At 42.7% G+C, this 17,508-nt stretch overlaps 1 protein-coding gene across 2 annotated transcripts in view; it reads right to left on the bottom strand.

The window, feature by feature from the left end:
* Positions 1–5,086: 5,086 nt before the first annotated feature.
* Positions 5,087–17,508, bottom strand: part of mmp16a (matrix metallopeptidase 16a (membrane-inserted)) — a 77,692-nt gene continuing 65,270 nt past the window's right edge. For both annotated transcript variants that reach the window (XM_085467726.1, XM_085467728.1), the window contains 4 exons: positions 17,104–17,242; positions 10,504–10,654; positions 9,838–9,953; positions 5,087–7,416 (listed from right to left, as the gene is read on the bottom strand). In XM_085467726.1, coding sequence (XP_085323852.1) covers positions 7,082–7,416; positions 9,838–9,953; positions 10,504–10,654; positions 17,104–17,242 — 741 coding nt within the window. In that variant the 3' untranslated portion in view covers positions 5,087–7,081. The remainder of the gene's footprint in view (positions 7,417–9,837; positions 9,954–10,503; positions 10,655–17,103; positions 17,243–17,508) is intronic.

The raw sequence follows: 17,508 nt of genomic DNA, 5'->3' as shown, positions 1-17,508 counted from the left end.
GATCCCGAGACTTTTGGGAAAATACTCTGTGGACTGATGAGATGAAAATTCCCGTTGCTGCTGATCTCAAACTAACACAGCAGTTCACAGAAAGAACAGCACAGCAACAGTCAAACACAGTGGTGATAGTGTGTGGAGTCGGGGCTGCTTTGCTACTTCGGGACCTGGTTGACTCTCTAAGAAGGCTCGGCCATCAGTTCGTGTCCTGAAGCTCAAGTGCACTTGCACACACAAGCAAGTCCAACACTGAATGACTAAACAAACAAACAACAAAATAAAATAATAAAATAATGAGGCGTTGGAAAGATCTAGTCAAATTCCACATTGGAATCCAACTGAGATGCTTTGGCATGACCTTAAACAGGTCATTCATCGTCTTATTTAAGGTGATGCCAAAGCAAAACCCTCAAAACTCTCTAAGAAGGCTGCAAAGAAGAGTGGGTCACAATTCGTCCCCAGTGATGTGAAAGACTCGTTGCCGGTTATCGGCAGTTATTGGTTTGGAGTTTGAAGGGCAAGGGAGATTTGGATCACTTTTTTACCCATAATAAATAAAATTCTCATCTGCATTTTGCATTTACTCTGGTTATTGTCTACTTAAAATTTGTTCAAAAGTGTGACAAATATACACAAAACTCAGGAAGAGGCAAATACTTTCACATCACTGTATTTATCTTTTGCTTAAAAAACAGAATTAACACTACATCGTGTCAGGTAGCATCCTTACGGCCAATCATCCACCCACGATCAAGCGTTTTACGTGTGTTTGTGTATGTGTGGCAGTAGAAGTCAAGTTTGTTTGTTTTTGTATGTAATCTATAACCCTAAATATGAATGCCTGTCTCTGGTAGTAACTCCTCATAACCGAGCTAATTATATACGCATGCTAATGATGACAGCTTCCACTAGGCCTGATAAACACTGTTTATACGTTCGCTGTTTCTGTGTTTCTGGTCTCGAAAAGGTTTTCAATAAAGGGCGTCAAATTATCTGGAGTGGCTCCACACACATAAAACTGCAATGCTTGACAAGCCTGTTTGGTACATTTATTTTGGGGGAGGTTCAACAAACGGTGGGTTTTGACAATGAGTGAGCTGAGAGTCGAGGAGGAAGTGGTGGTGCTGACAAGTCTCACAGACACAAATAGAGGAAATGTCATCAAACTCCCATAAAGACCCAACGAGCACGTAACAGAAAACAGGGAGAGTCACACAATGTTTGTTTTTTGCTTTCTCTCAATATAGATGATGCGCTGGCCTTTCTGCTGCAAGACAGTACAAGTAAACAGCCATTGATCTGCGTGTGCATGTGTGCAGTTATGTGTTTTAACCTTTTTCATCCAGTTAAAAGCAACAGCTTGATCCTGACTGACCTTCAAGAAGCTCCGTTCAGCTGCTGCCTGTTCTGCACTAATACTAGGAAATATGGTCCTTAACCTAGAATGAACCATCAAGAGGTGAATTACAAGCACTTGGGTTAAAGCATGAATTCAGTTCCCATTATAATAATCCGACAGCAGGAGGAGAAGCAGTGCTGCCAAAAATGGAACTGTTGAAAAAACGCTGGGTCCAGCGTAGGTCAGTTTAGCACCCGTGTTTCAGCCTGGCAGGAGCAGTGGAGCCTGGTGAGCCCATGGGGTTTCGTCCAGGCTCCAGTTGTGAGACTAAATGCCCTCAAACACATATTCACTCTCTCTTGCATTGTACACCAAGCATGGAGACCAGAGAGGGATCTAGGCACAGATGCAACATGTTTAATGCACACGAAGCACTCTGTGTGTAGTGTTGCACATACAGACTTCTTTGAAGCTTTCTGACTGACTGAACAGCTTATATTGCTGCTAGAGGAAAGTACATACACTAAATACACCCCAGGCCATCTGAGGGAGAACACAAACAGGGACGTGGACACACACTCTAAGTCTGTATTTACAGAGACAATGACTAAAAGCCTCCGGAAAAGAAAACAGCACCGATCTAAACATAGCTGAGCATATAATGCCTTTGTCTAACAGCAGAGGCAATTTCACCATTGCACAGGCCTATGACGAGAACCGATGAAGGGTTTTCCCTAAGAGTGTAATTTCATCAAACACACCCACACTCGGAGTCGTGACCACAGTCAGTAAACTGGCGTGACCTCACCCACTTTGTTGTCAGTAACTATATGTCAAATGTGTCCCAGCGAAGCTAGAATAAACAGTATCGAGGCATACGCGGCTCCTGTTTCACATTCAGTCCGCAATAAATGCCAATGCTGCACCTCTGGGACTGCACATCCAAAGAGCCGATTTTAATCATGCCACATAAAAATACAGCAGCGCACAATACCAGAGGCCTGCTGAGCCCAGATCAGCACGCACACACATTTCTCTGAGCGTGTTATTTTTTATTTCTTTTTGTATATCTTTCCTGCCGATGGCTAAGTTTAATCTCTGGAGTGTAGAGTGCACCGTGGGCTGAGCCAATACCTGTATTTACTGTATGTCAGCCCTCTGACTGCACCGTGTGGGAGGGCACAGTGAACGCTCCCAGTCATATTTCATGTCAGTTTGATGAGCTCGATATCGCCCTCGCGTCCGCAATCATGCCGCTCTAACCAGCAGCTGATTAGTTTAGCTTAGGATACACACACTGGGGATGGCAACTATGTGCTCCAACGTTAAGAAAACCAAGCACTTTTAGAGCTCGGCAGATAAGTTGTATCTTCCTGTTTAATCCATAAAAAACTTAAGTGTAGAGGAAGTGTAAAACCATAACTGATAATTTCACCCTGTGGCTTGTTACACAAGTCCAAGGGTGTAACACTCTGAAGCAGAGACTGAATTGGACTGTTTAGGAATTACAACCCTTTATATGCATTGTTTACCATTTTGAGAGGCTTAAAAATAATCAGACAAACTAACATTAGTTTAAATATAAGCATTATTCATAATACTTGGATTAAAATCCTCTGCAGGCAATGATGGCCTAAGGTCTAGGACCCATAGTCCTGTGTTTCCATCCTTAGATGTTCTGCCACCTTATGTTGCTTCTTGCATGTGGGTCTGCACTTAATTAATAGTTTTCTATTTAGCAACTGAAAAGCAGCTCGGCGATATGCACCGAAGGTCGTGAGTTTGAGTCGTTTGGTGTGGAGTTTGCATGTTCCCCTCGGTTACTCCGCCTTTCTTCCACAGTCCAAAGACATTAGGTTAGTAGATTACCCATAGTTGGGACTGTGACTGTTCTTTATGTTCTGCAACAAAGTGGCAACCTGTCCTGGGCTGACCCTGCCTCTTGCTCTATGGCAGCTGGGATAGGCTCCAGCCTGGGGCAGGTCGGAGGTTTTGTGGTTTGATTCCTGGCTGCTCCAGTCTGCATACCAAATATCAAAGTGCTTTATGTTGCATAAAGCACTTTGAGTGGTCATGTAGAGTAGAAAAGCACTGTACAAGAACAAGTCCATTTACCATTTTTGTGACCCTGAATTGTAAGACTGACCAATTAAGTGGAAGAAAAGCCTGCTCTGTTGGCCATTGAAGAATTTGTTTTTGTAGCATGCTTTGGACCATTCACCTGCACTGTGACTTGTCCGATCAGTTTTGCAGCATTAGCTGAATCTGAGCAGAGTATAGCCCTTCACTTCATATATCCAGCCTCCTACTTCTATCAGCAGTCTCATCGTTAAACACTAGTAACCTGTTTCCACTGGTAGCCATGCATGCTATAACATGCTCTCTTACCTGAAGACTTTTTAAAATTAATCTTGAACACAAATACCATTTTGCTGCTTGTTTTAAACTCTGTGTATTTAAATTAATGAAGCCTGCCTCTTTGAGTGCTTTGCTGAGTTGGTAAGATGTTGTGAAGTTGCTTTTCCTAACCGTGGAAATAATTCTGTCATCATGCACTTTTAGTTGTCTTCTCTGGCCTTTCAGGCCTTTTGGTGCTGCTGTGTTTGCTAGTGCATCGTTCTTTTTAAGAATAAACCCAAGTGTTGAGTTAGCCTAGGTTTTTCTGCTAGGATTTTGCACTGATATATAATTTTGATGATGGAACAGGACTGCTTGGGAGCCAAGGGTCCCGTTACGTTTGAGGTTGGGAAGATATGAGAAAGGGTATGAATATGACAAACTAAACATTTATCACAAAACTTTTGTTTCTACACCTGACTGATTTACAATCCACTGTAGTGGTGTACAGAGGCAAAGTGAATGATCTATGAATGTAATGAAAAACTAACTCATCACATTGCAACAGAAAGCCGTTAATATCTGGTTTAAACAGAGGACGTTCTGTTGTGATGGATATCGAATAAATAAATAAAAATGTCCTCATTAACAGTATGTGTCAAGAATCGATGCTCACTATACCTTTTACTTAATGTTTCAAGCAGGGTGAAAATAAAAATAAAAGCGAATGCATGAGGACAAAAACTATGATTAAATGTACTGAAACTTTCATTAAAGATGGCAATTTACCTTTTTAAAAATCTTTTATCACACATTTATGTTTTGCAGGATAATATAGAGTGTTGAAGGAAAACGCCACACCCATACATCACAAGGCTGTAGTGGAAAATTCCTGGACACAAAGGACAGGGCATAGAGTCTGAGGTGTGTGTCGGTACGATGGAGTTTTGTTTCTCTTCACAGGGAGAAGATGCCCGACTGGTGTTAAGATGTAAGATGAACCAGCTACCAGACCAACTGCCAAATTGGGAAAGCCAAGTTTCCCTACAAACTGCATCTCCTTTCCAACTTTTTAACCAACCATACACACATCTTATTTGTGTGATACAATAAGAAGTTCATTCACTAGTGTGGGCGGGTGTTTGACAGGTCCACAGCGCTGTGTAACTTGAACCTTCAAAACATTTAATTAAACTTTGAAACTGTATATTTTACGTTTGCTCACCAAGAAAACATAAGAAGCTTTCACACTTTAGATTGAGTCTGCAATAATCTTATGATATTTAACCCTATAAAAAAAAACACTAAAAAACACTAAAGCTAAAAGGATTTAGATGCCTGAACACGGTTTCAAAATGCAGTCTACCTGCTGAGTTTAAAAAAACGAGTAGAAAGTTTGAAGGCGGTTCTTCATTGTATATTGATCAGTTTATTCATTCAATCGGGACATGTTTTTCTCTTGTCCCAAAGTCTTACACAAACAAGTCATCGTGACATGTCCAAGTTGTTTTGACCAGAAAACAGGAAAGAAAGAAAAAAAAAACAGTATGTGATCATGAAAACAAACACACATTCAAAGACTACCCGTCATGTCTCCATGACACTACGTGTTTGGTTCAGGCCAATTTGACTTGCCAATCACCCAAATGTACCACTTAAATCTTTTACAGTTTGTTTGTCTCGGATTTAATTGTAGCTGGAGGAAGGCAGGCGGTGGGACCGGGGTACACTTAAAAGATACAAAAGTGAACATAAACAGTATTTTTAAGAGAAAACTTCCTCCTCGGCTCGATGGGAGGGAAGGGGGTCAAAGCCATGTTGAGCAGAACCGATAGGGTCGTACAGTAAATGCTTGCATGCACGTTGACACAGGCACTGATCTTGACTTGCTGTCTCACTTCAGTCTTCAGACAAGAGCATTCTGGGAACTGTGAGCTCTCTCAAACAAGGCAGTCAACAGGATTTTATTATTATCATTATTTTTAATTAAGTCCATTCACAAAAAAGAAATAAAAAAACCCAAACAAACAAAAACAGAGGAATATGGGCCAAGGACAAATCCAGAAACAAGACTCCTGTCAGCCTGTCTTATGGAAATATCAAAACTAACAGTAACAAATACCTTAACACACAAAAATAGTGGCTTTACTCCAGAACCTTCCAACATCTTTTTTTTTAGTATACAATACATTACTTTCAGTACAGGCTGGACCTACTGTATTAATCTGTCCAGAATGGCTCAGCAAGCCAGTGCTGAGGATTCTGAGTAACGTAATAAAATTCATAAAATACCAACCACAAGAAGCAATTAAGCAGCTTCTTTAAAAAAAGGAAGAAGAAACAAAAAGAAATAATAGCGGTATACAAATTAAAATAATAAAAAAAAAAAAAGAAAAACACCAAGAACAGCAAAACCAAGCACAAGTAGTATGATGTATAATTAAGGCGAGTTAAAATATTGCAGAATAATTTGGCCCCTGTGTCTCAAACAGACTGCCACAACAGTCAGAGCTCCCCCCAACTCGTAATCGCTGCAAGGATCCAGAGAAGGGAAAGAAGGAACTAAAGAAAGAAAGAAAGAAAAATGTGATCCTCTTTGGAGAGAGATGGATTTTATTTGGTTTTGTTTGGTCTCTTCTTCAGGGATGTCTTAAAGGGAACAGTGAGGACCTCTTTTCTCACATGAATTCCAATAAAAAAAAGAAGAAAAAAAGAAAAAACAAACAAAAAAACAGATGAATGATTGGTTACGTAATAAAGTTGTGTTTATCTGAGACTTATTTTTTATTTTTTATTTTTTCTGAGCCCAGTCTGAAGCTGGAGGAGGGGAGGGGCACGCGGATCAGAAAATAGAAAGCTGTTTATCAACAACCTGATATGACACAGTTGACAATGCAGTGCCCTGTGGGAAGAGTTTGTTCCCCTGAAAGTCCTCCGTCTGAAAAGCAGTCGGGCAAAGAAACAAAGAGGACGGGGATAGGAAGTCGAGTTTCTGAGATACAAAGTGATGCTGACCCTCTTGTTGATTTTTTTTTTTCTCATTATTTTTGGACCGGGATCGAAGGTCACATCCGACAAAGATCCCCCTCCACAAACTGTCCCTCTGGGCCCCGTTTGTTAAAAAGGCTGGGGGCTGGAGAAAGTCAGCTTAAAGTCCTGGGAGTCGCCTTTTTTTAAACGCGGGATCACCGTCAGACTTCTCGGCTGGTTCTGCAGGTCTGCACGAAAGTTTCGATCGCCGAAGAGGAGGAGGCGTGGCTTGTTGTTTTTCCCATAAAGCTGTCCAGTGTCCACCGTCCTCCTCTCTGTGAAAAGTGGGGGGCTGTTGTACTGTTTTTCCACAATCCTCTTAACTCCCACCCTAGCTCTGCCCTCTCGTCTCTTAACCCCACCCCCCTCCAAAAAAATTCAAACCCATTCCTGCATGGAGCGTTTGCAGTACAGTATGTGGCGAGGCGTGCCCTTCCTCTTGAACTGCACCACGGTGTAGACCAGCACCAGCAGGCACAGCGCGAGCACGCAGGGGATCACTATGGCGATGGCCTTCACCGTGTTGGCCTCGTTGTCCAGCTCGATCACCACGTCCGAGTTGCCGTCGTCGGCCGGTGGGCGGCCGGGGTCGATGGGCGTCAGCTCGCAGCCCATGAAGTCCTTGAGGATGGAGCGCGGGTAGCCCGGTTCCACTCTGAGGAACTGGTTGCTAAACTTCCAGTACTCCTTCCCCTTGTAGAAGTAGGTGAAACCTGAAGCAAGGACACACGCACACAAAAGTTGTTAAAGAGTGATTTAGCACGTTTTCAGCTAATGCTCAGCTCTGTCAGTACTGTCAAAATGTGCATTAAGCTGTCACCGAAAAGCCATCAAACTGGATATAATGATAACAATTTCATTCAGCTGACGGAAAGGTCACCAGCTAGGGCGAGTGCTAAAACGTGAGGAATACGTCACATTACTAGCTTATAAGCCATTTGCTGTTAGATCCTCATCGATACACGTCAGGCATCATTTTTACTGCTAACATATACTGAAGTAACCGGGCACAACTGTTGCTTTGGAGGAAGCTCTTTCATGTATTTAATAAAGTCACGAACTGTTCAAAGAATTTATTACTAATTGAATCTTTAAAAAAGAAATCACCTTTTATCTTAAAGGAAAAAAATTATTCAAGCGAAGTCAAAATGAAGATAACCAGCCAGTAGTGTGTGTGCTGCTCTGATGCTGAGCCACAGTTTCGGTTTCAGTTCAGTTGTTCTGCTGGGATATCTGTGCCTGTCCCTCAGGACTAATTATACCGGTCATGAAAGAGAAAACACACCCGAGCGGGAGTCAGGCCCCGTAGCTACGCTCACACAAAAGCGCAGCAAATGTCACTGGCAAACAAGGCGCTTTCTAAGCCACGAGAGCGACGGTCGATTTTGTGACGGGACGTGAGGGCGACTGTCCCAGCGTCCCCCAAAGATGCACAGATCCGCTAATGCAGTCGGCCGCCGTGCATTCAGGTGAGAATTTACCCCTCCTCTCCACAACGGCTCCAGCGATGGAAAAAAAAAAATCATGAAACACAAAGAAACTATTTTTTTGTTGTTCCATGCCCACAATATGTTCATTTCAAACTTTGCCTCCACCGTCGCTCAAATGCTCACTGGGAAAATGTGCCGTGTAAAACTGGTCCGGACAGCCTGGCTGAATCCTCGAGCTCTCCTCTCCCTCGTTGGCCTCCTTTCACACTTTGTGTTTCCCCATTTGTTATTTATGCGCACTCCTCTCTGAGAAGATGAGGAAAGAAATGTTCTAAGTTTCCAGGCGAGGAAGGCCAGCGCTTTTTAAACAACGTGTCGGTTGGAGATGGTATGAGCGAGGAAATGAAACAGCGTAAGGTGGGATTTTAGATGAAAGAGGGGCCGGCCTGGCCGAGTGGGAGACTTGATCACCTTGTCGGGCAGAGCTCTGTCTTCACAACCTGGCCGCGTATAGTGAGACAGGCCAAACCACACAATGCTCTTTGAATTAGTATTTAGAGCTCAGCTGAGTATTGTGATTAGCTGATGAATTACAGCCACTGTCGGGATGCTCCTCTTTCTGATCTGGCGGCAGGTTCTGTCACACTTTTCTCCTACATTTAACCCAAATTAAGCGAAAAAGGGTTTTTTGTTAGAAATAGAAAGATCCACATGAAGACTAACTATACAGCTCCATAACAAGTAGAACTATTCACTGAGAGACACAGAGGGGGAGAGCAGATGAGAGGTCAGACAGGCTGAGCTTGTGTGGGTTAGAACCAGGTCAACGTCGCCCTGGGCTCCCCGCTCCGAAACGTGCCGCCTCATACACACTGTCGTGGGCTACAGTGGCGTGCTCAATTACGCCTGGCGATCTGGGTCAGTGTTATGAGCGGTCCACTTGGCACGCTGTCTCGGCAAACAGCCGGCTCTCTCAATAAACGAAGGCCGACACATTTACGTGCAGAAGCATACACAAACAGCCATCATCCGCTTGGATATCAGTCCATCCTTCATGCTCTGATTGATGCCCGCTCCACCTGGCCTCACCGGCAGAAATGCCCAGCTACAGGTCTGGCGGGGGATCTTCGGCACAGATGGCGCGAGCTTTCAACACCACCTGCTCTGTTTTTTCCAAACGACTTGCAGCCAAGACCAGACCCCAAACCCACCTGGCACGGTGCATCCAATGGGAAAAGATTATTTTTGTAGCCTTGCCATCTGAGCGGCCTATCGTTGAGCTCCCGGCGAGATTTTAATCCCGCCTACCCAAGCCTGAAGAGAGTCAGTTGGCTTAAAACCGGAATGAGCACCCAGCGGTGGTCTTGTCCTTTCTGCTTTCCACAGTCCGGCTCCGACTGGGTCTTATGGCATTCAGAGCAGGATGGACCGATTACGCAATATTTTCTTGTGAAACAATTCATAAAAAACAGGGACAAAATGTATTTCTGGATGATCTGACCTGCTTTTTGTTTGGAATACGCAAAAAACATTTCCCTCTGTATTGCATGTATGGAAGCGTGCCACACACTGAGACTCAGTTTAATAAGTGGGGCAAATTTCAATCAATGCTACCCTGCCAGTGACCATCTGAAATCAATGCAGCCTGGCAAACGAACTGCAACTTGCTTGCCAAACCAGAGTATTGTGCAGGACAAATCGTACCATTGGCTTTGTCCACGAAGGCCCCCTGTGGCGATTCAGGCACACCTCTCCACACTGTGATAGGCTTAGGATAGCCAAGGTCCATGATTCTCATTTCCTCATTGTAGCGCCAGTACCTAAACAGGAACAAACGATGAGCCACGGGAAGACAAAGCAGGTACTATAAGGCTAGAGGAACACAGGGCTGAAAATGGAAACAGATGGTATTTTATGTGTATACCTAGTATCTTACTATCACACTGTCAGCTTCCTCTAGTGAGTTAATTCAAATAATACCTATCATAGCAGGTGTGAGAGGCATGGGGAAAATCTAACTCTATCCCACATTTTCCCTGAACCTTTTTCACCCTGATGATGTGGGACAGCAGACAAACAAAGAAAACTAATGAACCGTCCTCTAAGAGGAGTCGCTGACCTGATTTTGTAGCAACATATTACAGATGGTTCTTTAGCACAAGTGTCAAATGAAATCAGGTTGAGAGCGACTCTGTGTCAGATCAGAAACGCTACTTTAAAACATTCTTCCCGTTCTTGTTTAGTTATACTAAATATCCACCAATTTAAGATCATACGCTTCGCTTTTAAGAGACCTTTGCAGGCTAAATTTGCACACGGCTTTCAAGGAAGAAAGTCCAGAACTGATCTAAGACCTCCACTCGTACCCACCTGTCCCCTTTAAAGAAGTAGGTTTTGGCCACATCCTCCCACCACAGGGCGGTGTCGATGCTCTGTGAGGGCATGCCATGGGCAAACTGGGAGATGTCCTTGGGGTATCCGGACTGCAACACCGTGTCCTTAAACACCCAGAACTGCTTTCCTGCATATCGAGAAAGAGAGTGAGAAAACAAATTAGAAGGAGGACGAGTAACCGTGGGGATTACCATACAGGGGGGCAAAAGACCCCAAAACGCACTGAACACACGGCAGGCAATAACCTGTTGCGTTGTATTACTGTATTTGATGCTGATACTGTTGAAAGAGGGAACAGAAATGGTGACAAGCTCCCCTTGCCCTTGCTTAGAGGTGCTCTGGGAACTTTTTGGCGCTGGCAAACTGAGCTGGTAACTGCTCAGCTGTGATAAAAGGAAAAAAGCTGCAAAGCTTGTGGGAAAACTGGCAACCAAACAGTCAAATTAAAACCTTTATTTTTTAAAAGTTTCTTGGATCCATGAAGCCAAGAAAATACTTGGGTTGTGATATTGTTGCTGAAATATTAAAAACCATATATCTTTTTCTGCTTTGTTCCTCGCCTCCATTTTTTCCTCTCTACAGCCTCCTTCCTGTGGAGTAATTAGGTTAAACAGCACATTTCTGACACCGCGTGACCCCAGGAAGTGCATTTCTTCATCAATGGTGGAGGCGTAGGGTGGGTCAAGAGGAAATGTGTGTTGGGGTGTGTGGGGGGAGGTACGTGGCAGAAAAGAAAAAGGGAAAGAAGGAGTAGGAATGACAAAGGCAGAGCAGATGGCGTTTTTATTATTCCCTTTTTATGATTAAATCAAATGAAACGGAGCCTGAGGCTATGAATGTTTGCTGTTTTATGAGCGGGAAAAGAGCAATCATCGGTTTAATATCTGCAAAATACTTACAGTATTTCTTTCAATAATCGCGGCGCTGACAAAAATAAATCAGGGTTTGGAGGAAAACATAAAAAAGGGCTGACAAGGAGGAGTGTGTGACATGTGCAGATGTCAGACACACACACAGTACACTTCAGTCGCCTCTGAAACTCTGTAACATTCAAGACATTGAATATAAGTAAATTGAAGTTTTTTAAAGCTTGTTTTTAAGACAAAAACAGAGAATCAAAGATTCAAACCGTGTTTGCAGAATCCGATTAACTGGCTGTGTTTAAAGAGCCGGATCCTCGCGTCTCCCTGGTGTCTAACTAAACACCAATCAGCCTGAAACACTACATGGAATTTCTGCAGGGTCAGCTTTACAGATGACCACACAACTTCTTTCTTTCTTTTTTTTAACAAATGGATGTCAAATAAGGGAGGCAAAATCCCAGCAATATCTGGCCTCATTCATTTTCTTCACAAATTCCCCATGTCTGACATTTCACCCTAAAGTATTTAAACAATACGGATACCTTAGAGATGGAAAGGTGGAAGGAACAGTAGGACAGGGTGTTGGCTGAATGTTAAATGGGAAGGCGAGACCTGCAACGGCCTCTTTTTTTCTCAAAAGGAAATTCCTGTCATTTCAAGTCATTCTCTCTCAGCGCTCCGCTCACCGTGGGTCACGCTTCCTCCCGGCCTTGATACGCCACGCTAACACGCCACACCCTGAGGTTAATAGTGACCCGTCCCCAGAAAGAATGAGTTCAAATTGATTCATAAAAAAACTCCCAAACTTTCCCTTCTCTCACTCTTTTTTCCCCCCAATCCCACATAGAATGGGATTCTCCGTTCTCGCTTTCTTTTTTAAATTGGAGTCGACTTGCATCGGCCTCCACATAAAAGTCGAGCTTCATCTTCAGAGCTGTGAGGGCTGCTTTGATGTAGTGGTGGCTCTGGCATCTGCTGCACTGCAGCGACTAATCCCCCCCCCCCGCCTGCCTCAACAGTGTATGAAAAGTGTTATATAGGATGAAGATTTGTTCCAAAAAGGAGACGCCTCCTCTTTACACAGGCCACACACAAAAACGGGAAAACCAGGAACCACACATGCGCCTGTGAGTACTTAACTTATTATGCATACGCACGTCCAGTGTGACCCCGTGGCTTTAATGTCTGCTTGAAATCATCGCGTTCAGATCTGGAAATGTATTCTTCGACACGGCGTTTAAGCAAAAATCATCGCAGGCTTTTCCACGTACAACAAACAGCCTATGGAGATTCTAAGTTTGTCAGATATTCTCCCATAAAACTAAAAACTGCTACAACTGCGCCGATGGAGCACGAACCGTGCTGACTGCTACTACTGAACATAAACCAAACATAACCCCCATTTCTCACAAAAAACAGAAGTGTAAACTGACTGCTATTTTGCATGATACCTCCATCTGTAACCCTGTGTTATAAGGTAGGGAACAGTAAATGTACTAAAAGGTTACACTGTGTTAGAAGAGTTCCTGCTCAGGACCCGAGCATTCACCCTTTCAGAGCCAAAATGCCAGGGTATTAATGTTTTGGCTAAAATTAGATGCTCTGTCCTAAATGTTTTATTTCGTCTGGGGCAATGAGCATTCATACCTAAATTCATTATACCGCCCCCTCTTCTCTACTTAATGTTTCAGATTAGAATCTGCTGCTGAAAATATCTTTGTTTGAGACATTTTATCCTGCATTTAGCTATCGAGTACATACAAAAACCTCTTCATGGGGCAACAGTTTTACAAAGAACAGCCAAAAACAGTAAAAATGTTAATAAAAACTTTATATAATTCATGGAGTTAACATTAGCTGCAACACTTGGTAGCTAGCTCTGATGCAGAAGTGACAAGCTAACAGTAAGTGGCTAACAGTAAGTGGCTAACAGTAAGTGGCTAATAGAAAACATACGTTACTGTAGAGTATTATATAAAAAAAACACTTTTTCTACTTTTGTTTTGCTTTATTAAACTTCTGTTAAGTTTTGAGTGTTTTTGCAGCATGTTTATATTTGCCGGTGTTTTCTTAAATTGCAGAGCATTTGACCTCTCATGGCCACCGTGAATATCTGCACTGACACAATATACCACACAGGAAGAGAGCCAGACATAAGCAGGATACCAAATACCTGTGGCTGTGTATAACTGTAACCAGCACCATGACCTCAAACTTGAAATAAGACCCTACAAGAATACGGAGAAAACCTCTGAGCAAGCATTTGGAAACAGTGGGAGGAAAAAACTCCCTTTTAACAGGAAGAAACAAGAACAAAGCAGAACCAGGCAAAACTGGTTGGGAGTGAATTCAATGACATTTTTAATTTAAAATTCAATGTACACGCCAATACTGGTCCAGCCTACAGCTCGAGTTCAATGTGAGAGTTTTGATCATCTCTAAGTGATTAAAATTGGACGTGATGAGCGAGTGGTGAGTGTCACTGATCTTTTATGACTCTGGAGGGGACCATAGGGTTGCCAAATGAAAATCAGGTTATATTTAGAAAGACTTGAAACTAGAGATGGCACGATACCACTTTTTTATGTCCGATACCGATACCGATATCATAAATTTGGATATCTGCCGATACCGATATGAATCCGATATAGTGTTTTTTAATCAACAAAACTGTTTTTTAAAATATCTTGCTGCATTTTGCAAGTCTGCAAGTTCATACTCAAGTTTAAAACAACAACTACACTAAAGCTATTCTGTTATACCTGTATACAAAAAAAATATTTCATAGTTCAGCAATACTGATCAATCTAATAAACTTAGACCTACACCATCCTCCCTATTCTGGTATTTTAAAGAGTACTTAGCGTAAATATTAAGCAACCTAACTAATAGGGTTCCAACTCCCAGCAACAACAAAAATAAATAAATAAAAAATAGGGAACCACCCCTCACGCTCCACCTTATGATGCTTAATCAACGTAATCAACCTTAATTTGATGCAGTGTGAAAAAAAATGCACAGAAATCAATTATTTTTCAAGAAATATTAAATAGATTCAACATCTTTCTTCAACAAAATTGCAGACTGCACAGATGGTACCTTCCCAAAGGAAAATGTACTATAGCTTACTAGGGTATATATATTAGACTTAATAGTCACTATATACAGTAATGGACTTCTATTCATTTTACATCAAATTAAAACTTTGGGTGTCAGATAATTATTTATTAAAAGCTAGACATTTTAAATGAGAATAAGAAAGAAAAGTATGTCTTTGTGCCCCCTTTTCCCAGTTAATGCCCTATCGGCCCCCCTGGCTAAACTTTGCTAGATCCGCCCCTGCACAGTTACCAGCCGTCAGCTACGTAGAAAAAGATCCTCGAGTAGAAAGTAATAATAAATAAATTGTAACAACAGCTGATCAAGCTTAAACGTGCTGCTGTTGTTCAGCCGCTGGTTTCCTCTTTCTGGCGCAAAGTGGACCAAAAACAAACAAGAGAGACTCACGACAGAAAAGCCGATCAGCTGATCATTAGCAGTTTCACGATTGAAGTAGCAGCCGGAGAGCGAGAGGCAGTTGCTCGTTAAGCTTAACGTGGGAATGCTTTACAAACATTCAGAGATGGACTTACACACTTGCTTTACTTCTCTCGGGGATAACTTTGTCGGAGATGAAATGCCAGGTTGCTAGCGAAGCTCCAAATGCTATCCAGACCACCGACAGGTCCCGCATGCCACAGCTGCTCTATCACGTGATGCATACTGCTCCGACGTTCTGAGGCGAGTTATGGCGTGTTGCAAGTTTTGTGAGGTGCTTTCGTGATATTTAATGGATCGGATTACATTTTTTGTTTTTCTCCGATATCCGATCCAGTAATTTAGGTCAGTATCGGACCGATACCGATACGTAATATCGGATCGGTCCATCTCTACTTGAAACTATCAATCAAAGTCAAAATGCAAAAATGCAAGTTTAACCTACCACATTAGCCGAGCCTGCGTATTGTTCTGCTCTTAATCTGAAATAAAACAATATAAGCCATGTCTGCATAATTTAGATGTAGGGAGTAGCTTTGTCTGTCCTCTGACACAAAAGCCTCAATCAAGCTCTGATTGGATCCTGCCTCCCAGGAGGAAGATACATACCCCTATATGTGTGCTGTGCATATGCAGGGCGCCTCCGAGTAAAGCTGCAAAAGCCCATGCTAATCTGATTAATTTAATTTCAATTCACAACACAGCTTCTTATTAATCAACATTTCTCCATGTAAAACACTCTTCTTCTAAATCTGCCTGCATGGTGTTGCCAAACTGTGAATGGTAATTCTGTAAGGGCATATAGCCTGATTAGCAATCCACACAGCAGGCCCGGTTCGACTGATGCGTTTAAAATTCATGAACTTCTTGCGTCTCTGAAGAATTCAGCGAGGGAAACAACTAATACACTGACATTGGCGTAGGAACGAAGAGCACACTCTTAATGTATACTGTGTCTGTTTCCAGACCTGCCCAAAAAGCACTAAGCTAATCAGTGTCTCAGCCATGACAGCCAAAGCAGACTCCAACGTCCCCATCTGTGGATGTATTTTAAGAGAATTCATCAGACGAGAGCTGTTCAGAGTATATTCAAAACGCCTGGTTAGACGAGGAGTTAACGTGCCGCCTTCTGCTTTCTGACCGAGTTTCTTCCTAATTTTTCTTCCAAATGGTGACAGTCAGAACAAGGCCTTCTGGGAAATCAGCTGCATGTGTTCAAATGAAAAAAGGCATTCTGTTAGTATGAATTTTCTAACTCCACCGCTGCCCAGTAAAGAGCAGGGTGGAGGAGAAGGCAGCGAAATCAAACTTGCAGAGCTCGTGGCACACCCGGGACCAGCAGTCTGCATTTCCAGGAATTGTTTGGTGTTGGAAATAGAAACGAGTTTGAGAGAAGATTTGTAGTTTTTTTTTTATCATCCCAGCAGAGTTTCGTTGTTACCTACGTCTCCTTTCATCAACACCCTTCCTTCCCCGCCTTTCCCTGCCTCCCGTCCTCTCTGTGTGTATGCAAATACGAGGGCCGTGTTTGTTTGCTGCTTCTTTTAAGTGGCTTTGCAGCTTCAGACATAATTAGTCGTAAAGCTGTGTTTTGGGGGCTCAGTCTAGATTTGAATGTGAAGACAAATCTTTCAGCAAAGCAAAAAAAAAAAGAAAGAAGAACAATTAAAATCACGTCTCATCAAGCGGCGAGGCTCTCCTTGCACATGCTGTTCCAGTGATTTCCTAGACCTGTGCATACAGATTGTGTTTAACTGCAGTGGACGATTTTATATGAAAATATATCACTGGAGCAGAAAAATGCAACACATGCATTATTAAAAGGCAAAACTGTTTGTGGTAAACTTTCCTACCAAAGCAAAACAACTGCTTTAATCCTCCCCAGACTTGCACTAAACTCTGCAGTGCTCAGAGGGAGCATGATAACATAAAAAAATCCCTCTATTTTCAACATACACACATGGAAATTGAATATAGGAGGAATGAGCGTCCAGCTTATACAAGACGATGACTTGTAGGGATAACAGAGCAGACATGGAGCTACTGTAAGCCGGGACTGCACGGAGGCAACTGGGCTACAGCACTGCAGGATCAGATAAAAAGCTTTATGATGCTTTGCCTGTAATGAAAAACAGCTTTACTAAACAGTGATGGTGGTGGAGTGTAAAGGACTCACCTTTGAAGAAGACAAACTTGCCCTCGCTGTTCTCATAGACTGCATCTATCTTGGGCGGCAGGCCTCTCCAGAACATTCGGATGGGCATGGGGTATCCCTGCATTACAGAGTTATCTTTCACCCGCCAAAACCAGTGGTCCTGAAAGGGAACAGAGGACTATGTTAGGAATAAATGAGAACCTTTAAAGGTCTGACACACAGATTGTCAGAGGTAGAATATACCCTTAGAAGTTGAAAGCATGATGTCTGCCGTCATCCTATAAAGGCCTTTTTGGCAAAAAACCCCAACAAAAAACCCAACAAAAAGCCCGCTTAGCGAAGATTTAGCTTTCCTCTTTCAGTGCAGCAGCAATCACAGGAAGAATCCAGTGTGTTCTAGAGAATAAGACGCACGCATGTGTGAAA

Source organism: Copadichromis virginalis, linkage group LG9 (assembly GCF_057382275.1).
Source record: "Copadichromis virginalis isolate Kocher_CV1m ecotype Utaka linkage group LG9, C_Virginalis_male_GT1.1, whole genome shotgun sequence".
Lineage (NCBI taxonomy): Eukaryota > Metazoa > Chordata > Actinopteri > Cichliformes > Cichlidae > Copadichromis > Copadichromis virginalis.
This window is presented reverse-complemented; position numbering and strand designations above follow the sequence as displayed.